General features: G+C 37.9%; 1 protein-coding gene across 4 annotated transcripts in view; it reads right to left on the bottom strand.

Annotated features, from left to right (window-relative positions):
- The window catches only part of COL24A1 (collagen type XXIV alpha 1 chain), a 155,013-nt gene that overhangs the window by 106,064 nt on the left and 24,445 nt on the right, over positions 1-24,504 (bottom strand). For all 4 annotated transcript variants that reach the window (XM_075508461.1, XM_075508463.1, XM_075508462.1 and 1 more), the window contains exons 5-12: positions 22,270-22,323; positions 18,304-18,357; positions 16,084-16,137; positions 8,733-8,777; positions 6,430-6,483; positions 5,193-5,237; positions 2,954-3,007; positions 2,191-2,235 (exon numbers count right to left, since the gene is read on the bottom strand). In XM_075508461.1, the coding sequence (XP_075364576.1) occupies positions 2,191-2,235; positions 2,954-3,007; positions 5,193-5,237; positions 6,430-6,483; positions 8,733-8,777; positions 16,084-16,137; positions 18,304-18,357; positions 22,270-22,323 (405 nt within the window). The remainder of the gene's footprint in view (positions 1-2,190; positions 2,236-2,953; positions 3,008-5,192; positions 5,238-6,429; positions 6,484-8,732; positions 8,778-16,083; positions 16,138-18,303; positions 18,358-22,269; positions 22,324-24,504) is intronic.

Here is a 24,504-nt window from a genome sequence, read left to right as displayed (position 1 = left end):
ATGGAAAGAAACTGAATACATATGCTTTTACTATGAAATATTTTCTTTAAATCATATTGTATGCATAACTAATCTAAAATTCAAACAAATCCTCACTCTATAATCTTCACAATAAAGATTTTGGTAATTGAATATTTTGTTCCATTTCAAATATGCCAGAGATGTTACAAATACGAATAACTATTCAATAAACCTGCTAAGTAGTACCATTTTGAATTGTAAGTGTACAATCCCTTGTACGATCCACTTTTCTTATACTTTAATATTACTTTCCAAAAATGAGATCATATTTGGGATCTGTTTTCTTTCAGAAGGATCTCTGGCAGTCCGATGGGGTTTTTTCCCAAGTATTATTATTGACAGAAGTTTTGTCCAAAGACATAAGTTGCATCCTAGAACGCAAGGTGAGGAGCCTGATTTCAGGCACTATGCAATTCCCATGCCAAATTTCCTTTAGTGACAGCACCCTGCCCCAAAGCATTGGCATTGTTAACTCCAGGGCACTGCGTTGAAAGACATTGTTATCACAGCTATCATTGTCTGGGGTTAAAATAACACACATTCTCTAAGCCCGTGATCCAGCAAAATACTTCAAGCCAGGTTCCCATGTGATTGCTCTTCTGGTTTGGTCCCTACATTAGTAGCCTTTAGTCAAATAAGTACTTTATAGATCATAGAAAGGATATGGAATGAACCTTGGGACTGAGGAAATTACAGAGGAATCAGTACTGAATAAAGGTAATCATGGACACTGTGCAGAGGTGCTTTTGGTGCTCTGTCACCTATGTGAAACCTCTCTGAATTGATTTATATAAATAAAAGTCCTTATCAGAACGCAGCCTGGCACTGATAAAAGTTGTGCTCTTATCGTAAAGGAAAAATAACTGCTTACCATAGCATGCACAGAACCAACTGTTATGGATTGAAACAAACTACTACACTGGCTATCAGAAGCCTCAGTGAAACCTGCCACTGAGAATGAGATTATAATGCAAAACACGTTTTCAGAGTACCCTGCTGTCACCCCCTCTTTCTTTTCCACACTGAGCACAAGCCTTTGCTTTCCATCCAGTTTCTCCTTCTTAAATGCTGCACGTGACTCAGCAGTACAACACACTGCCAACTACTGCAAGGTACCAATGGCACAGAGCCCTTCTTGCCCAAGACTCAGATGCACAAAGCAGCATTTGATTAAAATTATAAGCAAACTACAATATGATCAACAAGAACAGGAGCACCCTGTCCTGCTAGCTGAATAATTAAAAACCAGATCCTTACTTTGATTTTATACCTTAACAATTTGATAGCAGCGTCAGAAAGAGCAGTGTTTCAACTTAATGACACTTTTCTCTGCTTGTCTTTACATCAAAAGGAACTCTGTTGAAGGCTAGTGCCTTTTTTGGCTGGTGTTAGATCACACAGAAGACAAAAGATAATTAAACGGAATCCTCCACAACTTTCAGAGCATACATCAAGGGCCAAACGATGGTAATCACACTACTACTGCTGAACAAGCTTGTTCAACATGCTAGATGAAAGTCATCTAAACTGCTGAGTGCAACTGGGTATGCAACTGGCGAATGCTATCGCAGTTTCCAATCTCAAACCACAAGCAAGTTAAAATTGGAAACTCCTGGACAGCTTCAAAGACCTAAAATAATAAGGTTGCAGCAGAAAACAAAACACTTGGCATTGAAGATATACCACAGGAAATATGTAAACCTTGATAATGTATACTTGGCAGATTTGTGTTTATTCTCAGCTGTAGAAATATATGTTAAGTAGAGGACAGCTTTAATTTACCATAGTCCAGAAATATCAGACATTAGAAGCAGCTGATTTGCATTCAAACCAACACCAAAATCAGACTATGAACCTTGCATCATATCTGTACCTTGTGCTAACACTAATTTTACAGAATATATTTATGTGTTTCTGTCATCTTTTAACCCTCAGGTAGCTGATATCAGTAACCAGCCACAAGGCTCATCACAAGTCTTCCTCACTTCAGAACATCTAGTAGTTATAACCTGCACAGAATTTGCAGTACTGCAAAGTACTAACTGGAAACAATAGAAAGTAATCTATGGAAAAAATAAACCTAACATTTTTCAGCTGATTAAAGTTAGAGTGAATTACAGATGCATTTACACTGGCAGCAGAAATTGTAACAAGTGTTAGAAGCTTTACCTGTCTCCCTTTAGGACCTCTTTTTCCACGGAAGCCTGGGATGCCCTGAGAAAGAAAGAACCCATCATAAGTAGGTTTTCTTTTCTTCAGTAGCTTAAACTCAAGTAATTAAACCTGCACGTGATTGGAAAAGACAGTGTGAGAAGAAGCACCATTGAAAAAAAAAAAAAAAAGAAAAAAAAGAAAAAAAAGATTTGAGCAAAGAATGATAGAGACAATGTCCTATAACAGGAGGGAAGGAACACAAACTTTGCTTGTGTACTGTGGCCACATCAGAACAACTATGAAGAAGGGCCATATCCTGCTTCCATCAAAGTACATGGCCAGACATCCTTTGTGCTCAAGAGAAGCAAGAAAAAGCTCAAGCACAGAGTGATAGAGATGAAGATTTCCATGACTGGTTTTATTGCAAACATCATCTGACAACTCACACATATTAATTATTGACTGAACGAAATTGCTTCAATGAAAAAATACTCACTATGGACCTTAGTGGTAAGAAAAAAATACCCCTAATCCTTGGAGCTCTAGATTAAATTCAAATAATAATTTACAGCTGCTCCCCATTTAACTTTAGCACCAGTGCATTTCATTGATTAGACTAATTAGACATGACCTATTTATTTAATTTCCTCCACATCAGTTTTACTTTTAGACAAAGACTCAAATGAAGAGTTATACCTTGTACATTTTTTCCCCATTCTAGCATATATTGCATTACCACACAAACATCAATATTTCATTAACATTCCATTAAACCTACCCTTTGTCCTTCAGGTCCTGGTTGTCCCGCCACACCTGGAGGTCCAATGAAACCCTAAAAACATAACAACAATTCTTGATTACAAGGCTGCTTCCCACCAACACTGCTTGTCCCTCAGTATTGCCCAGGTGTGGGTTCAAGATCCAGGGATAAAAATTCAGGCTCATTTGAAATTACCAGTGAAGCTCAAACAACTTAAATGTGACTAGGATTTACTCTCCAACCAACAGCAAAACCAATTTCCTATTATAAGGGTACAGAATCAATTAATAAAGAAGTACTAAGAAAGTGTTCCAATAAGACAAAGTTGCATCAGAGACCTTATTTATTAGAATAAATGAAATATGAAAAAGCTGCTGAAGTTAACCTTATTCATTAAATACATCAGAAAAGATGTTCTCATCGTTAATAACACTGTATGCAAGAGTCCTAGAAAGTTTACCTTTCCATAAGCAGAATGTTTGTCTTAAAGTTCAGTCACAATGCATTTCTCTCCCATCTTCCCCTCAGAAAGTCAGAAATAGATCCTCTCATATAATCAGTTGTATGGACATAGAAACATGCTGTTGACTCAGCAGAAATGATAGTACAATTTCCAAAATAGTAGTAGAGATTGATTCTGCACTACCAGATTCAAACTGAGATTGGAACAAAAATATTATTAGTTACTAAAAAAGAATCCTTTGGTTTCATCTCTCTCTCTCTCTCTCTCTCCAGTCCTCCAACTGTAATGATTTGGTTTTGTTTTTTGGGTTTTGTTTGTTTGTTTTTTAATTATGAAAGTAAGTGCCCGTCTTGTCATCCAGTCCTAATGAGAGTAAGGAAAACAAAGGCACTTCTTTTTCCTACAGTTTCTTAAGACAGCTGAGAAGCAGAGTATAGTTTGATTGCAGGAATGTTCTAAACTTAAAGCTCTAAAGATACTTTGTATCATGTTGCTATACACCTCCATGGCACAGTAGTATGTCTCAACAGGGCTGTGTCATTGTTTTTATTGGAAGTTGCTTGCAGAATTCATATACAGGACTTAGCCTTAAGACCTGACAGGTGTTTTTTCCCTAAAATTACTCATATATTGGCCATTTTTAGCTTTGTGTAAACAGAGAAGTAGTAACTTTTCAGGAAATGACTGGGATCACTTAATGTCTTGTTGGTTGAGAAGAGAATGAGACAAAAATGCATTGAGAATCTGAGCAAAAATAAACTGAAGAAATGTAAAAGATACAATCCCTGAGGGTGCAATATCTGTTGGCACTTGATCCTGACAAACTAATTTTTTCCATCACTATAATGAAAACTAACATCAAAAAACCCTACCCCCAAAAACCAGACATATGTTTAAGAAGCTGCTGCAGGTAAAGGCTTTTAGTAACTCCATTTTAAAAACAGGATAAAAGCAAATCTAGCAATACAGTAAGATTATTTTAATAGATACTTGAGAACACAGCACACTGCTCAGCAACCTGTACAGCATGAGCTGAGGGCCTGAAAACACCTAGCAAAAGGCTCCTTCAAATCCTAGGTGCAATCAGCAAACATGCAAGTTTCTGGAAACCTGTGCCTACTGCCCGATGGTGAGAGTCAGTCTAAAAAAATACATATACAAGCGTGTGTAGGCATGGACACATGCCTATTAAAAAGAACAAAATACAAAACAAAACCAAAAAAACCCAGAAAAAAGCTGACCTATTTTACCTCCAAGAATAATCAAAAGCAAACTTTGAATCAGCAGAGCATTAAGAGCCTTCAGTCCCTGGGATATACACGACTACAACTGAACCATTCTAAAATCTCAAGATCACTTTTATGGTTTTATGTGACAAGACCATTTCCCTTTATCAACTTCTGTAGCTGTTACAGATTGCAAATGCCAGATAAGTCTCCCTTCTTGACAGCTTCCATTATGGAAATAATGCTTCAGGCAGGAAATGTCCACTCCTCTTCACTCCCAGCTCTCACACCCCCACATTCAGTATTGCTTTTCTTCTCTTGCCTGCATGCATTCCAAGTGAGAAGAGCAACAATGTAAGACTGCTCCATGCTGCTCACCATGGAAAAAAAATTAAATCCTTACACGTATTTTGAAAGAAACACTATGTTTTCTCTTTTGCTGGTTCTGTAAAGACAGAGTGGTTCAGCGGGCATACAACTGGCAGAGCTGAATTAAACTCCTCATCCCCTTTCTTATGTATGGGTAAAAATAGACACGTATACCAAAAGGCTTAAAATGCTTACTTACTCTTACACCTTTAGGACCTGGGTTACCTTCTGGTCCAGCTAAGCCCTATTACAAAAAGACATGAGTTGTACTTCATTTTAAACAACCAGATATGCTCTATTTAAAGAACTGTAACAGTATTTGTTAACTGCAAACTGGCAATACATTCTTAAAATGATTAGGATTGAAGAGGGTGTCATCAAACAGTCCCCTGGGACCATGTTCAGAAAGGTCTCCCATTAATTCATGGCTGAAACTTAGACAATGACTGAAACTGCCTTTACGTTAAAATTATTTCTTCTGGGACAAAATTTTTTTCCAGACCCAGTGATCTGGCATTACAGTGACATAATGTTACAGGATTTTTCATAAGCTTTTATATTTGGACACATTTCCAATTTTCAAGCTAGTGTCAGAATAGCATAGGTAGTCCAAATGCTCTGAACATTTTATGTGATTCAACACAAACATGTTATCATCCATTACTATATAAAATATTGTAATGGAATTTTAAAATATATAGCCATTACAAACCTAATCCAATAAAATCCTAAAGTATTGGTCAAATTCACCCTTTAAGCAGACACAAAACCACAAAAGTCAATTGTTGAATTTGGCTCATATACCTTTATCCGGGGAAAATAATTAATATTTCTACTTTATGTCTTATTTGTATTACTGGACTGAGGTATCTGTTAGCTTATATGTAAATTAAAAAAAATAAAATCAGTATTTATATAAGTGCTTGTGTTTATAGAAAGCTGCTTTCTGGCTTTATTAATTCTCCTTCTCAAATACCTAAAGGGGGGGGGGGGGGGGGGGATATCTTTTAATGTTCTGTTTCCCTAAAGGGCTGAAGAAATAGTTTCAGCAGTGAAGTAAATACACTGGTAAAAATCAGGGGGAACTATACTACAACAGGCAGTTTCCTATTGTTTCTGGACTTGAAATATGAAAAAGATAAAATGCATAGAACCACAAGAGATTTATGAAGGAGTAGACATTCAGTAATGTCATTTATGTATTCCAGAAAGGTACTGCATTACTGCATCTAACCCATCCAAGTTTAAAAGCCACAAGCCTCAACATTACTGAAGGACACTACCTGTGAAAGAGGTTTGTTTCAAGGATAAATGATAGGATGTAAACAAATACATTTATACTATTTGCAGTTCCAAAAGAGTTAGATATGGTACTTTTGAAAAGAACAAACAAGAAAAACCCCCAAACTTCAAAGGCATTAGTATAGTTACTGCACCTGCCTGCCAGGGTAACCAACTGCCCCAATATTGCCAGCCATTCCTGGAATTCCCTAAGTGGAAAAAAAAAAAAAAAAAAAAAAAAAAAGGAAAGAAACAACAAACAGGTTTAATGTCATGTTTTGGAGTTTATTTGTTTTATCATTTCTCTTTTAACACCTAGTCATATGACACAGCTTAAGCGCATGGAAGAACTGCTTTTTAAGCAAGCTGGACAGCAACACCCTAAAATTTACTCATCATGTGTAAGTAACTCCACCAATTTCAGTTACATATCCTTTAAAAAGCATTACAGCAGAGTAAGATTTTGTGAAATACAACAGTGCACCCCTTATTTCCATAATAAAAAAACATTGATGCAATTTATTAAAAGCAATTAAGGACAACTATAGGAGACAGGTCCTTATAATGAAGTAACTGCACTGGTCTTAGCTGTATTTCAACAAATGTGTTAAATGTTTCATTAAAGAAGAATCCTTGTGTCCTTACAAAGCCAAATTTCTTTGTTTCTTCCAGAATCAGGTCAATATAGCACTGGATTAGTTATGAATGTATAGAACTTCTCTCCATCTTCTTCCTCCTAATCAAATCCAAAAGTCATTTTTTTGTTGTGTTATTACTTAACATCTGCGCATCTGACTGTTTATTTTCAGAAAAATGTGCTTTTCTGAAATGGTGCCAAATGGCACAGCCCCATCATTGAGACATAGGAAGCTCCACCTACCTCTGTTCAGTTAATTTTATTTTAATCAAGCCAACTCCATAAATTGGACACTCCCAGCCTGACCCTTCCACCCGCTGTCATATGTCAGTGTTACCATAGCACTGGACCAGGGCTTCCTCTCTGAGCTGTTCACAGCTGATGGTGAAACAGCAGTCTTAGGAAGCAGAACTCAGAAGTGCAGATGCAAAAAGGGGTTGCAGTATTTTTTGTTTAAATGAGCTGCCATTGAGATTATTCCGTCACCTGCTTTCAACTGGTAGTGATTCATCTTCTGACAGATGTTCTATCATGGAACTAGGATCCATAGTGCCCTATTTTGGCTCAGCTGTACCTCAAAATATGCGTATATTAAAAAACTAAGCAGTAGAATCATCGCATTTACAACTTATCTTTTAAAACTTTTCCTTTGTTACCAGCTGTTCAAGAGGTTCCACAATTCACAAATTCAGAGGAATGTCTGCCCTCACTGTACAAGCTTCTAAAAACTACAGACACAGGTAGGTGCTACAGATGACAAGTAACTGGTCTAACTCATCTCCTTCACCAACCAGGCCTGAAAATACCAGCAGTAAGAACTACATGCAAAATAAAACTTTCATCCCAAGTGCTCTCTTAAAAGTCACATCAGAGGATTTTCTAAGTGATAATAATGAAGGAAAATATTTACAGCAGCGGTCTGAGAACACTGAGATATCAAACAGTTGCACATCACCAGTTTCCACGTTCTTGAACATGAATTGCCTTCAAAGGAACTTATATGCTTGATTGCATGAATAGTGAGCAGAATTACTTTTCAATGCAAGCTTCACTTTTCCCCCTCCATGGTAACTGATTACTTATCACCTGCAACTTCTTCAAAGATTGAGGCATTCTTCTTCTGATGTTAAGAATGACTTTTTTTTTCACTGGCTATCTCTTTATCTCACTGCTAAATTATAGTAATCACAGAAAAATGCCTGTGGGCCTATAATAAAAATCACCACCCATTCAGCTAAGATTTGTGTATAAAACTCATTAAAGTCATAGATGATCATGAGTTTTCATCTCCTTTCAGGTGTCTATCATCTGTTATCACCACCGTTTCCCTTTCAGTGTCATCCAAAAGACGACTCATGCTTCCATCTACTCTGCCATGAGGAGCCTCGTTAATGCTAACAAGATGCATCAGCAATTGGATGTCTTTGAAATTTACATACAGATTGCTTCTTGAAGTGACATGGAAGTAAGAAAAAACACTAAATAACCATTTCATTTTCTACATGCTAGGAGATTTAGAATGCATTAACTCAGTAGAGGTTCTGAGAGAATCCAAACTGTGCCTCTAACAAGAATTTTACACCAACCTCTGCCAAGCCAGTGTGGTAGTTGAAGCTGGTCTTTTCCATTTCATTTAGACCATTTTTTACCACACTGATCTCTAAATAATCTGAATTTTTGGTCAAGAATGATCAAGTATTTCCTTAAGCAATCAGTAATCTACACTGATTGCTTATACTGAACACTTACATTGGATTATGCATTCTTCTGTCCTCAATTGTTCATCTGTAGGGTATAGTGTACTGTGCTTTCATCACTTACCTGCTCACCCCGTGGCCCTTGCAGTCCCAGATAACCCTTAAGACCCTGCAGGTAGAGCAACAGATGCGTGATAAATACAGTTAAACACACAAAATGGACCTTTTTTGCCTACTCCAATCTCCTTTTATCAAGAAAAAAAAATTATCCAAACTTGTTTGCCTGCAGCATTAGTGTGGTTTACATCTAGCAGCTCATACGAAAGCTGAGTTAGAGAAAAGGAGTAAGAAATCATGGCAGTTTAAACAATGTCAGGATATCAGCATGCTTAAAGACAGTTCCAGACTTGTACTCTTTTATTAAAATGAGTATATGGGCTGCTGTACCCAGTTATTACTGAAACTGCAGAATTGGATTTGGTACAGTGCATTTCTCCATTCCAAATCCTTGTCACTATGCCCTTTCTGAACAAGGCAGTTCAGAGGAGGGGTATAAGTAGGGGGTCATCCCATACTATTCTAGGACACTCTCAAGAAAGACAGACCTTCCAGGACACGTTATGTCTTTTTAAAATTAACATAGAACAAACTTCAGCCCTTTTATTACGGAATTTATATCGGTAGGGAGTATAGCCGGTTCCTCATCCCAGAAATCTTTTCCCTGTGGTGCTGGAATCATGAAGCTGTCAAACTTTACTCCCTGCACATTGACCATTTCATGCATATTTTAGCTCTTCAAGAAAAGAAAGAATTAAAAATAGAGCTGGAACCTGCCACCTGCATCAGTACACTTGAAAGGGGAACCTTCTTGGATGTCTCTACACTATACTAAACATACCCAGACAAGCTGGTCTAAAAAGGGAGGCTGTAATAGTTGCATGATTGATGCAGAAGCCAAGTGTCTGGTCTCCACATCCCTTGCAAGAGGTGCTGGGAATACGCAAGTTCCAAAAGCTGCAGCTTGAAAGAGAAAGACCAGAACAATCCTTATTCTGGATACAAATCTATCATAAAATTGGCCTCAAAGACATTGACTGAATAGCGGGAGTGTCTTGGCTGATGTCAAACATCTGGCTGCCATGCAGCATGATGATACTTATTAGTCAGTAGAGATTTGAGAATCACTGTAATAAGAAGGAATTCTGCAACTCATTTCAGCAGATCAGGTATCCCAAGGTTTTAGATAAGCTTCTGCGTGACCACAAGAGTATTTCTGCATGAAATTAATTTTATTATCATATACAAAATTAAGAGATGGAATGATTTTGCTTGGTGATAATTTTAGATAATAGAAGACAATCACATCTGTCAGGCTTCAAAATTTGCAATTTAGCTATTATAGGCTTGCTTAAGGAATCTTCATCCAAAAGAGATGTACTCATTAAGGAACCCAAGGCCTCATTTTCTCAAAACCCAACACAGCAGGTGTGTCCTTTCATTTTGCTAATCACACATGGGCCACTGCCAGTTTGCAAAATTATAATGTATTCTGGCTTCAATCCTCTCCTGTAGATTAAGTCTAAATAATTTATACATGTTATCTTGCATCTAAGGAAGCAGGTCTGCATTGCTGTTGGGGGGAAAAAAAAAAAAAAAAGGCTGTAACACAGATAGCCAGGAGTTGATTTTGCATAAACCAGTTAATATGAAATATCCCAGTTTACTACATTAATGCATGCCTAAAACCAAATTTTTTATTGAAGTGTTAAAGCAGAACTAAAGTTGCCAGCATAAGCCAGTAACTCATCTTTAGCTTTCAAAATCTCCCTCAGAAAGCCATACAGTTTTTTTACAGTCTCAGCCCACTCTGTATTTCATGAGTTTTATCCATTTCAGAATTTTATCCTCTCTCTATGCTTAAATGATCAACTAAAGTAGGTGTTGCTAGAAGAAATCTCTCAGTAGTTTATTATTTCTGCACAAGGAGAAAAGAAAAGCAAATACTGCTATATACAGAAACGTTCAAAGAGAAGTTTATCACGATTTAGTTTCAAAGCAGGTCAGTTTAGCTGATTAACAGCTGCATGAACAGTTTCAAAAGAAGGCACACAAGGAACTGTGAGATGAAGGAGGACTAATTACTGGTGTGCGTGTTTCTACACAACAACATCTTACTTCTGCCAGAGGAAAACTGCTCTGAACTCATATTTTAGAGTAGTATCCCATATTCTTATTCAGAGTTAACATGGCCTTAATTCATTCTAACTGAATGCTGCTTGGGAATGAAGCTAAACCACGCTAAAGTGAGTATCATTCCAAAGAGAGAGTTTTCACAGAGTGGTTTCCTTTCCTGTGACTTGGCTAATCTTCTTAAAATTCTTAGCTTTTTATTCATTTGGGTTCATATTCTTGAGCATAGCCATATAAATAAGACCCAGTTTGCTCTGAGCTAAGATGAGAGTAAACAAGAATAGAAGTTCACATGCGCTGGTTTGCAAAATGAAATACCTCCCCATTTCTAATGAAGATTAATGCTCTGACTTAAAAGCCCAGTGTGGAAGAGAAAGATTTGAAGCTTCCAATTACAGCAATACAGACTTCAAGCACATTACAAAAACACAGCAAGCTGCAAGAATACTTTGGTCTGCGTGACAGAAAAAAATCTTTACCGCCAACTAATACGACTCAGAAAAGACTTCGTAGCAAGTTTAAGTGTCTGACTTCTACCATATGCCTAGCACAGTGGGACCCAGACTGAGTAAAATCTGTATATAGCAAGATGTAGATGTTAAATCATAACAGCAAGGACTGTTCAAGACAAGTCTTTCCATCTTACTGGTGCCCATTGTGTTTTATTAGAATTTCTATGCATTTATTATTAAAACACATCTGGCACAACACCGGCACCTTTGCTATAGAGCCAAGAAGTTTCTGTAACCTCTAAAAATCAGTAGGTGAAACCTAATGCTACAACCATCAGCTGCAGAGAGATATTAGTCTTTGAAAAGTGCCAGAAAAAGAATTTTCTAGGCATGGGTTAAGTCTAGCATATAAACAGATTTCCATGCACTGTCACAGGAGCCTTTGCAATGCTTACTTATCAGCTCCACGTTGTCATCACACAGCATTCAGTTTTTCAAAACTTCTTCATTGGCAAATGGTGATGTTTTTTTTTTTTTCCTTCATAGATCCATTCTATCTTGTTTGCTGACGTTTATTAACACAACTAAGATTTCACCTAGCATCTCTTAGCCAGAATATCCTAATGAATGGAAATATCCCTTAAAAAAAAAACCCAAACCAAACCCACCCAAACATACAGAAGATGGACCTTTTCTCAGTCTAATTCAGTAGAGGAATTTCTCTCACAGAGTTGAAGTTTCCTCCTGCTCAAGGAAGATTGCACTCTCTGGGAGAAGCACTGGGAGACACTTGGTAGCATAATGTTGGCATCACCACAGGTACTGTTTTGAAATTTACCTATCTGCCTTACCCTTTACAGGATATAAAAGTAAAGACAAAAGGAAATATGGAGCCTTTCTCAGGTTGCAGCCAAGTTTTTTCCTTCAACATATCTTATCATATCATACTTTAGTATGTGAATTTTATCAGCATTTTATAGATCCAGATTCCCATGATTTACTGTTACACACATATTAGATAGGGAATAAAGCTAGCCCAAAATTGTAGCCAATCTTTTAAAAAATCTTTTCCAATGTCATTGTAAAGTACCTGCAACCACACAGGCACTGCAGTCATTCTAATGTATTGGCACGATCCCAGGCAAGCAAACACTGTCCAGGAGTACTGTCCTTTGTGGCTGGCAATCTACCCCCCAGTATTCTGGCTAGCGGAGGCAAGTACTCGCCTGTCTGTACAGTGAAATAGGCCCTCTTTGGGGAGAGGCGGAAGGAAGGAATGTCACTTTGTGAGGTCTCTGGACTGATACAAGGAAGTTTTGAGTGCCGATTTAAAGATGGCCCTGTCAAGACAGCTCCAGACATGAGATCCGTGCAACTGCTCTGGATCCAGCACTCTCCTCAAACTAACCCGCATGTCCCACCATTGCTTCTCTGCTTCAAAAGATGCCTGAAAGAAGCAGGCCTCTAAACACTTCATGAACATGCAAGTTTCTGTTCTTATGCTAGGACAAATTTGGAGCCCTACCCTGAGCACAACTTGGCTTTTTATAGTGTGTGTTACAGGCATGAGAAATATGTCATATTTTATATGCAACCACAAGGACGCATACTCGGACATATGGCATGTAATGAAAAATAAAGTCAATCACAATAATCTGTTCCCAGAGCCCTGATTAATAACATACGTTTGTTTTATTGTCTCATTAATTCTCAGCTTTATAAAAAGAAACACATCATTTTATAGTTCTAGTCCAAAACAGTAGTTTACTAGTGCTTTTCTATTGCATTGAGGGCTTAAAAAAAAAAAAAAAAATTTTTTTGGGGGGTAAAATGAATCTTTCCAAGAAACTCTCCTAACATAATCTCAGATATTCAGAAAAACAGAACCAAAAGCACATGGAATATGGCTTCTCAAAGTCATTCTTGTCAAAAAAAGTGAAAACAATATGCACACTCGCCTCAAACTTCCACAACGCATGTTTTTGTATAAGCACGAAATAACGTTGCACAGGAAGTTCAGAACCAAGCAAGTTCTGATTAGAAAACTTGTTAAAAGCAGTTTCCTCCACAGCCACAGCCACCCTGGAGTGGGGCGATCACGGCCAGCGGAGGGCAGCAGGCATTGCAGTGCACCCTCCCCTTCAGCTCTCCCAAGCCATCGCTCCAGTTAATAAGAAATGGATGATGGATTGCATAAAGAAAAAACCTCAAATTTCTAGGTCTTTCAGGAAAACACTGACAAAAGTCAATATGACAAAAAGTAATTTCCATGAAACGAACATAGATTTGTATTACACTATTAAAAATATCTGGAAGAACATTAGAGTTTTTCTTCACTATCAAATATCTCACTGTTCAGAAACTACTCTGTTAACACAAGCCGACTGTCAAAATCAAATAGAATTTGGGACACCATTAAGTCATATGTAGGATTTTTTAATCTTCCTTTTTACCTGGATGAGAAAGAATATTAAAAATATGTTATTTATTCAATATTCTAGCAATTCCCCAGTAGTACTGGGGTACAAAACAATAACAGAAGTACTCGATTTTTCTGCAGTTTTTTCTTGCAGCTGGTTTATTTCACAGCTACTTGTGCTCACATTCCTTTGAAAATAATTTCTGAGATCACAATGAGCTAAGAGCGTGTTTGCCTATTTACATATATTGAAAAGCAATAACTAAAGATCAATTATTTAAAACAATTGTGGACTTGTCATTAAAACATTAAGCGTGAAATACTTTTAACTCTTTACAGGTGTAGTGCTGTTCAAAAGCTGCTATTCTTAACTTCTGCCTGACCCAGATTGTATCTTAAACATGGTTCTAGTTAGTGTCTGATCTGTACAACATGGAAACAGAGAGTAAAATTTCCAGTGATCAAGTGAGCATGATTCTCCACAGAGTCTCTAACCCTCAGATAAGGAGTGAATTCTTGTGGCAGGAAAAGAGCATGATGACCATAAGATTTTAATTTCCTTGCCCCCAAATGTCAGTCTCGTAATCCAGAACAAGTGACAGTTGCTTCCCATCTAAAAAAGCTTTAAAACAAAAGACTGCTTTGTTTTTGGAGCAAAACTATAAACCTGATGAAATAAGAAAGCACAATACTTGGGGAAGCCCAAGGTGGCCCAAGATCAGCAGTGATAAAAGCTATCAGTGTCCAGGCTTGCAGGTTAACTCTCAACAGAAGGAATGCAAATTCTTGTCACAGGTATACATTTTCTCAGTTCATAGAACTGTGGGCCACATGTTTGACAAAATAAATTTCCACACTCCTCCTGGTACTAATTCAGTGATAGCTTCCTTTTCTGGTCACATTTTTGCTATGCTTGGGTCAATTCTAGAAATGAATGACTAGACTTTAAAAAAAAAAAAAATTGTCATAAACTTTAAGATCAAGACAATGTTGAATTAAGCCATCTTAAAACATAACACTGAATATAAATTTTGTTACAATGCCATTTTTCTTAAGTTTCAATAGCAGGCAAGCATTTAATTAATATTCCTTCTCTATATGTCAAAAATTAAGGCCAAAAATACCAGGGCCTACCCTTCCAACAAGTGTCCATCAAAAGGATGGAATGAATTTACAGCTGCCTTTAGTGTTATATACTACTTCAAAATTCTGCTGTGGTATCTGTTCTCCATGTTTTTCTATTACGGGCAGGTAATAGGGTTTTTCTATTCACCAGCAGGTGGTGAGCTGTTGCATCACGTGTTTTTTTGGTTTTGTTTGTTTGGTTTTTCCCCCCCTCAGGTTTCATTCCTCCCTCTCTCTCGTGTTATTTTCCTTTTCATTACAATTTATTATTATTATTATTATTTTATTTCAATTATTTAACTGTTCGTATCTCAGCCCACGAGTTTTCTTACTTGTGCTTTTTCAGATTCTCTCTCCCATCCCACCGGGAGAGGGGAGAGCAAGCGAGCGGCTGCGTGGTGCTTAGTTGCCAACTGGTGTTAAACCATGACACGCTTGCAATACCGAACTATCTTCTACAAAGACAGCATTTAAAAGTACTTTTCCCCCCAGCTTTCTTGCTGATTTTTGCCACCTCACCAGTTTGTCACCATCTGACTAATCAGAGCAGCCTACTGGACTTATGTCAGGTGACCTCTCATTCCACATAAACTATATTCACACCCTCAGTCTTCTGCGCTCCTTTTCTTAAGGTCGTCTCATTTCCTCTATTGATATCCTTCATGTTCCCTTCCCAAAACTATCTGTCTGCCTTATGCTTTCCTGTATACGTAGGACTGCCATAATTTGGATATGTTTTTTAAATATATCCTGACATTTCGCATATTAAAAAATATCGTGTTATGTAGCATCCAAAACTTGAATTTATTCCACCTGAGCTCTATTCCAGCAATTCTGGTGCACGTTTGGAAAAAAGCAAATAATTCAGTAAAAAAATACTGAGCACGTGATCCCATGGAGCTTTTTCTATACTACAAAATACACAATATAGAAAAATAAATGAAAAAACTATGACTGAAAATTGAATACAATTGATTTAAAAAATGGCCATACCTCGCAGGCAAGCCTATCTTCCCCAGTACCTATTCTGTTTGAGCAGGGGCACGCCATGCCTTGTGAAGAACGCCAACCTAAGCTGCTGTGATTTACATTCCGTTGCCATGATCTCATGTGCTTTAGTTGCAAGGGAAGGTTTTGCACTGTTGGCCCTGGAGCCTGACACAGTAGACCGTCACAGTACCAACAACAGGCCTAAAGCCTTTCTATCACCTCTTGACCACCAGACATCCACCTGAGTGCCACGGATTTGAGCCAGGGAGAGTTACATGAAAATGGCAACAGAATCTTACCTTCTGGCCTTTGATCCCAGGTGGGCCTGGAAAGCCTATGGGGCCTGGATCACCCTGTACAACAAAAACATCCAGAATCACTGTTTTACTGGAACATGACACAGGGCTGTAAACATGTAGGAATTCATATCTTCTCTGCATTCTTTGACATTTGTTATGAAGAAGTAGCCAATGTTGTTTTATCAGGCATAGATTTTTTTTTTTTTTTAGAGGAAAAAAATTGAAAAGGCAACAGTTCCTCAACTGCAACCACCTGGTGCAATGTGCATGCTCCTGCATGATACAACACGGCTAAATCATGGCTGGAACAGACTTAGTTCACAACCTCACAACATTTACTTTTAGCCAACGTAAATGGGAGTGAAGAAGCCATATAATTCTTGAGGTAATCCTTCCCTCAGAAGTGCATGTGATTTCACCTCAAATTAATATATATATTTAACTATTACTGTTTATTGTTTGTGTTACTGTTATGCCAACAATCCTCAACCAGCAATCGGGACACCATTATGGCATGTCTGCATAAAACACGATGTAAATCTAATCTGTATAAAAGACAACATGACAGACGCGTACAGACAAAAGTGTTATGGTGGCATATGGCTATTCTCATTCAAGTTCTTTAAAACTTGCAACTACATGATGGTACACGTGAATGAGAATTAGAGCATCTCAAATGCTAGGGAGCTAGAAAAAGATGCATTTTCTTATGGTTGTTGCAGTTGGGGGAGGAAGGAAGGTTGTTCCAATTCTTTTTTTCCTTGCTCAGGACTGACAGTGAAGACACTCACTCTTTCAGGATTCGTGCCCAAATTCAAATTCAATGAGTCAATGAACAGATCCTGGAAGTGAGTTCACATCAAAGTAAGTTAAAGTCCATTACTTAGGGTGAGCAAATTTGACTTGGGTGAAAAATTAAGAACCCAAAATAGTGAGAACTATAAAAATGCATATCAATCCTATATTTTTGGATTATAGATTCATTCTACATGTATTTAGGTGTAGGTCATACATATACATAGGTGGGGTTTAGACTGTTCTGTGGTAGTTTGGGCTCATGCCAAAGAATATACCTTGAGTTTCAGGTAGACACGTATACCTCACAACACTATGATTAGATTGCCAAAAGCAAGAGCTGGTTAGCTCTTAAAATAATGTTGCTATTTCTACAAAAGCTTCACTTCAATTTCTTATCAGTGCATCAACAGACACATTTCTGAATTTTGCTCAGCAGCCCTTTAACACTGAAAATATGTATTTGTGAATTTTAGGGTTTGAAAGAATGTATGCATTAAAAAAAATACGCATATACATCAGCAGCTAGTAAACAATAGTTATTTGCTAATGCTTGCTTCATTATGGAGAGTGGTCCTGGACTCCTAAAGTGTTTTCTACTTAGCGCAAATGTTCCACAATTGAACTACTAGCAAATGCTCTTAATAAAACTTAGCATAAATACAAGATATTCTAAAAGATATAGCATAGGCTAACACATTAGAATGCAAACATGCAATTTCATTTTTAGCATTATCACACTGATTTTAAAGTTTCATACATAGTCAGTAGATTTGCAGTCTAAAAATGAAATAATCACAAGCTTTCAAGCCCACAATTTCTATGAAGAACCATTTTAAATATTTATACTTAAATATTTTGGGCAACCGCTAGTTTGGCTAAAGCGGCTTAGGAGGAACTAGCAAGAAAAACCTCTGAAGTGAAAGGAAAAATCTTAGCATCAAGAGTCTGTTAAAAAAAGTGGTTAAATACAACACAACATGCAATAGTGTATGCACTTATCACCAAATCTCATCTGTCTTACACAACTTTCTGTACTAATGCAAGGTACTAAAGAAAACTGGAATCTGTACTTTGTCATATCAGTGTGAACAAAATTGAATTTCATTTTGTGAATTTTAGGGTTTGAATATTATGAACATATAATACATAAAACTTTCTCTTAATTTTTTTAATTTTATTTTCATAAATGAAATCAAATATATCATTTAAGTTTCAGCTTTCAATATAATTTCTTATTTGTTTTTGGTTCGTTACATCACCTGTGTCTGCACTGGTCAGTCTCACGCAATTAAGTCTCAAAATACACCAGCGTCGCAGTAAATACAAAGCATTGTGCTGTTATAACTTACCTGAATATTCAACAAGACTTCCACAAAAGAACGGGACAGACAAAACATTTTTCTATAATTAAGAAAATATTACCTTTTCTCCACGTTTTGCCTGTCCTGGAGAGAATCCTGGGTCTCCTTTAGGGCCCTGTTGCAGAGAAACTAAGCTCATTAATATCATCAAGGAAGAGAGCTTTTAATAATATATGTGGAAACAAATATTTGCACAGTTATAGCAAGAGGAGGGGAAATGTTCATATAAAATTCAATTGTTATTACAAATTGGTTTTTTTCCCATAACTTTTCCAGTAAAGAACTACACAAAATATTTTGTGTGAGTAAAGAACTCACACAAAAGACTGGATTTAAGAAATTATACTGGGTTTAAGAAAGACTCCATTTAGATAGGCTCCATTTAGACTGGATTTAAGAAAGAAATTTTTTACAATGAGGGTGGTGAGGCACTGGCACAGGTTGCCCAGAGGGGTAGTGGAGGCCCCATCCCTGGAAACATTCAAGGTCAGGTTGGACGTTCTGAGCAACCTGATCTAGCTAAAGATGTCCCTGATCTTGCAGGGGGGTTGGACTAGATGGCCTGTAAAGAGCCCCTCCAATCCAAAGCATTCTGATTCTATGAAAAAAAATGTGTGAGTTCACATCAAAATGAGATTTACATTTTCCAAATTTAATAATGTCACAAAAACATTTGATAAGAAGATTTTATTGATAAATCCAAGCAGTGTTACAGCCACACCCCAGCTGAAATGCTCTCTCCCCGCATCTCCACCACTTCAGGACACCACCTATTCCCCAAATGCTATATTACTTCATTGATTATAATCTTCTCCAGGCTTCCTCATGCTCAGTACCTGCCCCACGCAGCGCAGACATTGCAGCTGGGAAGGACGGAGCTGTAAACACACAGCAAAGGCCTCTGTTCAATTCCGAGTTACTTCCTAGCAGATGAGACAGTTCACCGTTCTGGCCAGAAGTTACTGTCTGCATCCAAGACTAGGCTGCTGAAAGGGGAAAGACGCTGCCACACTGATCTCTCCTATTGCAAATCCCCACTGCCAGAGCCCGCCGCCACACAAAGCACCAGGCTCTGCAGGCCGACATGCCGCAGAGGCCTAGGGCCTGCCTGGGCCCGGAGCTGGGGCTGGTCAGGACCAGCAGGCCCGGCAGCCAGCCCTGCAGAGCTCTTGGCTACAGGCAGCTCTGCCACCACCGCAAACCCGCACCCCTCATAGTCAAGTTCACTGCCCTTAAAACAGGAGTCACCAGCGAACGGTACCTCCTGAGACAGCCCTGGGTGAACTGCTTCACGCAGGCCGAGCAGTCATCTGGGGAGCTCCCAGAGCCATAGGCTGAAACCACATTCATGCACTAACAACTGAAAGTAAGATAATTGAGGAGGAAATGGCAAACACCTTGGTCTAATTCATCCTGAAAGCTGCATGCAAAAGGCACCGTAATATTTCATTGACCTGTTTATATAAGTGGCACAAGCTACAACAGTGCTCTTGATTTCAAAGCTGTAGAGTACCGCTGGGTGTTACTCACAAGCATCAACATCTACTCTTCTCACTCAAAAATACGTTTCATGTAGCCAAGGAAATAAATGTTACTATTAAAGATATCTCACAGCAGCGCTAAAGATTATATGTGCCCTTCATTGAAAGAGAGCTAAAGTTGGGAAAACCAGCTGTTTAGACATTGCCAGCACAATCCTACTCCCAGGGGCAACGCTGGATGCTCGGAGGGACGTGCAAGACAAGCAGCGCGAGGCTTCCTGACGCTCAGCCATTTCAGACCTGTAACAGTTGTGGCTCTTATCTGAAATGCTACGGGGCCTGATCCTCCCCTTGCGTACGGTGCTGCCGTCAGGGGTTACCTTTCCCTCTGCAGTTAAGATTTGTACATGTGAGGCCACTTGAGAAACTAAGCCTGTTGAATACTAAATAAAGCCTGGAAATACAGAAAAATGAATCTGTTGTGTTAAATTGATGTGTCAGGTCAGAGAGAACACCATTCTTCAGCGTGGCAGGAGTTATCCAAGTATCTTCCAGCGGATTTACCTTTTGGAAGGTAAATAGTTATATTCCTTGAACAACTTCAATCTGTCTTCTGCTTCCATTTTCCAACACAGGCATATTAAACAGAGTTGTAATAAAACTGTGATCAGCTCTCAGCTAGTTAAAACACAGGCCTCTGATAACTTACTCATAGCCTTTCCTTTCCCTTATAAGCATAATTAATTCCTCATTATTTTTAATCGAAAAAACAAACAGCCACTGTGATGCATGGCCTTCAGTTGTGGATTAACAACATGTCACCACAGGTCAAGATGTGAGGATAAAATAAAACACTTCATTATTTAATCCATGTAACATTACAGTGTAGTTAGTGCCAGAATCCACAAACTAGATTTTCTTAACTAATCCATTTTTCAGAGAGCCAGGAATGCAGCCAAACCTCATGAATATTTCTAAATGACTTTACAAACACCCGTCAACTCTTTATCAGGAATTAAATGCTGAGGATGTCAGCTATCGGTTGGAACTGTTAGCACACGTCCAGGGCTGGATACTATACTGTAAGGGTATTAGTTAATGTTGTTCCATGCTTCAAAAGCAAGTACATAAAGGATGCTTCAGCATAGGAAGGAAAAACACATGCATCTCAAAGGCAGAATAAAATTCTGCATTAAGTTACTGCCAGAAAATTGTTGCAACTTGTCTGCAATGTTTTAAGATCAAACAAAAGTGTGTTTTGTTTTGGTTTACATAGCCAGTGCGGGTCAACTGGACCTTAATAGTCAAAACTTGGTGAGCACCTGGCTAATTTTTTTATTTAAAGAAAATTGTTTCAAAAGACACTTGTATTGAACAGATAATTTATAGTCTAACAGAAAGAAAACAGATCGCTAAGCACCTAGTAATATATGCATATATATATTTTATATATGTATATATAGGTACATGAATACACACAGTTCCTTCTATTCTTAAAATCATGGAGAGAGCTACAGAACTGATCAGGATTATGAGGGGAAAATACAGTGGAGGGGGAAAATACATTATAAAACAAATGCTAGGAGTAATTGGTTACAATTATTTTCCTAGAGATCTATTGTATTATACAGCCAGCATAAATATTGTAAAAAATAATTATGAATCTCTAAGTTTAACTGTTCCTATAGAACTATATAATAAAAGCACATACAAAAAAAGAGAGTCACTTGGTTTTACAGTGTTTGACACCGAAAGCTTTATTAAATTTCTTTTTATGTCCTCAAGCAGTTTTTAACACCTGTCATGACAGGTCAGATTCCTGCCATTAGAAATAGCACCAAAACAAATCATGGTTGCCGCTGTTTTTTTCCTAACATATCTATCAAATTGCTCAAACTAAATATGAGTTGAAGGCATTCTGCAACTGCACAAATCTGTCAAATCTATTTAAAGGGCCTATGTTACACAAATTTGAAGGGTTTTATTTGAGCTTCCAGTCTAGTATTTTTTCTTTGGTTTTAAATATCACATCCATAAACCTTCAGAAAATTAGTCTAGCATATTAATCAAGTGATAATGTCTGAAATATTAGAATATTTTAATATCAAAGGTTGGGCACTGAAAAAAAAAAGAGGAATTTATAGAGAATGACAGTATATTTTTCTTCCTTTTTTTAAAAAAAAGGCAAAAGGTTACAGCAATTAAATGTTTATTCTCACTTAAATTCCAGTTTATCAAAGAGGCCAAGCTGATTTACAGGAACTCTTTTGGGAATTACAGACTACTTGCATGGATAACAGTTTCCAGGTTATCATTCTGCACACATAGGGTTTTTTTTTTCCCCTGAATAAACTGCTATTTTGTTTTAATTTGAAGTTCAATGTGATTGATTACATTTAATTAAAATATGTTTATAGTAACAGTCTTCATCTGTAAACCAAAGAAGGCTAATTGCTTCTATTACAGGAAACAGTTCTGGGGCTTCCAAAAAGTCATTAAGAAGTTCATGTATTTACATGGCAACATGGATAAATTAACTCACTCACCTTTGGACCTGGCAATCCTGGCAAACCTGGATTACCATGTGGTCCTGGAATACCCTATAAAAAAAAAAACAAACAAACAAAAAAAACCAACAGAAAAACAAAGAAGAGTGGGATTATTCAGTATACTACTGAACAAGTGTGAACAGCTTGCAGAGAATCATTTTACTGCATCATTGTTGCTTTTAGAAGCACTGGTTGGGATTTTCAAAGGATTCTCAAGAAATAAAACATGTACATCTTCCTAAAAAATTGAAGTTGAGTGAAGTTGAGTACTTCCCTTTCTTTAAAAAAAAATAATAATTAAAAAAAATCTCAGTTTCTATTGTCTTCCCAAGTAATTCTTAACAAGTATTTGGCACACAGCCACTGCAATGCTGCTCTCCGGCTACAAAACTTGGAGGCATGGGATAAAACCAGAAAAAACACATTCTGAGGTACCCAGCTATACACTGCAAAGAGAAGGAAGCGGATCAGTTCTCACTCACTTAAAAGATGACTCAAAGCAATGTACTCCACTTTCTCTAAACAAATCACAGATAAAAACCCTTCGCCAACCTGATTCTCCCACAGCCAGTGTAGAAAACGGGCTTGTTACTAAAAGAGTCGGACTTACACCATTCCAGGAACAGAATAGGCTATCGGGACTATCTATGCCTTCCAGGATAAGTGTCTGCTCCTGCAATACACTAAGCAATCCTCACTCCTTGACAAACTGCCCATTAGGGAAAAATATTTGTTGCAACGGCTGTCAGCAGCTATTCATCTTCCAAACACTGAAGGACCAAACTGGTGAAAACCTATCCCCGGTAAGCTGGCAACAAACCTTTTGTTGAATTCACTAAGGCCAAAATTCCACCCAAACAACTAATCCAAATGCCAAAAATAATAAGAACCCTTTTCAGCTTCCTCATATATTCAGTGGTCTTACAACAGATAAACTCAGTGATTGTCTCTCCCTCACATGAGACTGAATTTACCAGTTATACCTTGCAGGAACACTGAAACGGTATCTGTTAAGTGCTCCCTCTCACTAATGAGAACATTGACATAACCACACAGAAATGCTAATCCCGTGTGCTGTTTGAGAGATGAATTTGTACACTGGCAACTCTGGAGGCACTCTCAGGGCTTTAGGAGAAAGGAAACAAATAGAAAGTGCCAAGGTAGCTGCAGTGCTGAAGTGGCTCCTAGCTTTTGCTGCTTGCAGTGTTGTTACCTTGGGGCATAGTACTGCAACACAGAGGTGCAAAAGTATCCTCGTGAAATGAGAGGCATCAGGGGAATTTCATCTCATCACTGACTAATTCTGAAATTTCATTACTGAGAAACTCAGAACAAGCCAAGACACTTCGAAAACCTTAACTGTCAGATGTGGACTTCTCTACCATAGACTTAGAGATAAAAATCAGTTTTTAATGGAAATCTCTAACCATTAATCAGGCATTGATGCCATGCCCAAAGTGTCCAAACCATGTGAATCTGTCAGGATCAAGTCTGGACGCACACCTGAGAGACCCTGAAGAAGGCCGGGGCAATGCGGCTCTGCACTCTGCTGCTTCTCTTCAACACCTCGAGTCTCATTTCAGGATCACAAATGGCAGCTCATGTGAAGCAAGACAGAAGTCACAGGGCAGACTGGTAGATGTGGACATGAACTTTGCATCAACAAGGTTTTATGTGTTTTTTGGCTCAAAAAACTTCTCTATCATACCATGTATCTTCACTAGCTATACTTTCTTGAATTTATCAGTGTTGTACGAACTAAAGAGCACTGACATTTCAAAAAAATGTATTTCTTTGATCAAATAGTATTATAGACTTTCTTGGCCCATATAAATATGTATTTTAAACTTAGAACTACTGGTAAAGATTTATCTCTGCCATTTCCATACTTTTCCAGGCACCCTACTGTAAGCTGTCTCCTCACATCGGAAAGCATGTCCTACTCAATAATTAATCCAGAAAAGTCACACGGTAGTCACTTGCTCTTAAGTACTCTATACCTGGGGGGGAAGCCCAAACAAACAACTGAGCAAGAGAGATCTCGCCAACAGGCGTGGCTTTAAACATATGGGCAGCCTCCTCTAAAGCAAAGACACCTTCCCACTTGTGAGGATCTACTTGGGTACGTGGGATGCCAGATGTATCCTCGACAGAGGCACTATGCAACATAAAAAGCTGAGTTGTAAGAATTATCAGCTCTTATGTAGAAGGATAATTTGAAAAAAGGATCCA

The sequence above is a fragment of the Mycteria americana genome, chromosome 7, assembly GCF_035582795.1.
Source record: "Mycteria americana isolate JAX WOST 10 ecotype Jacksonville Zoo and Gardens chromosome 7, USCA_MyAme_1.0, whole genome shotgun sequence".
NCBI classification, from domain to species: Eukaryota; Metazoa; Chordata; class Aves; order Ciconiiformes; family Ciconiidae; genus Mycteria; species Mycteria americana.
This window is presented reverse-complemented; position numbering and strand designations above follow the sequence as displayed.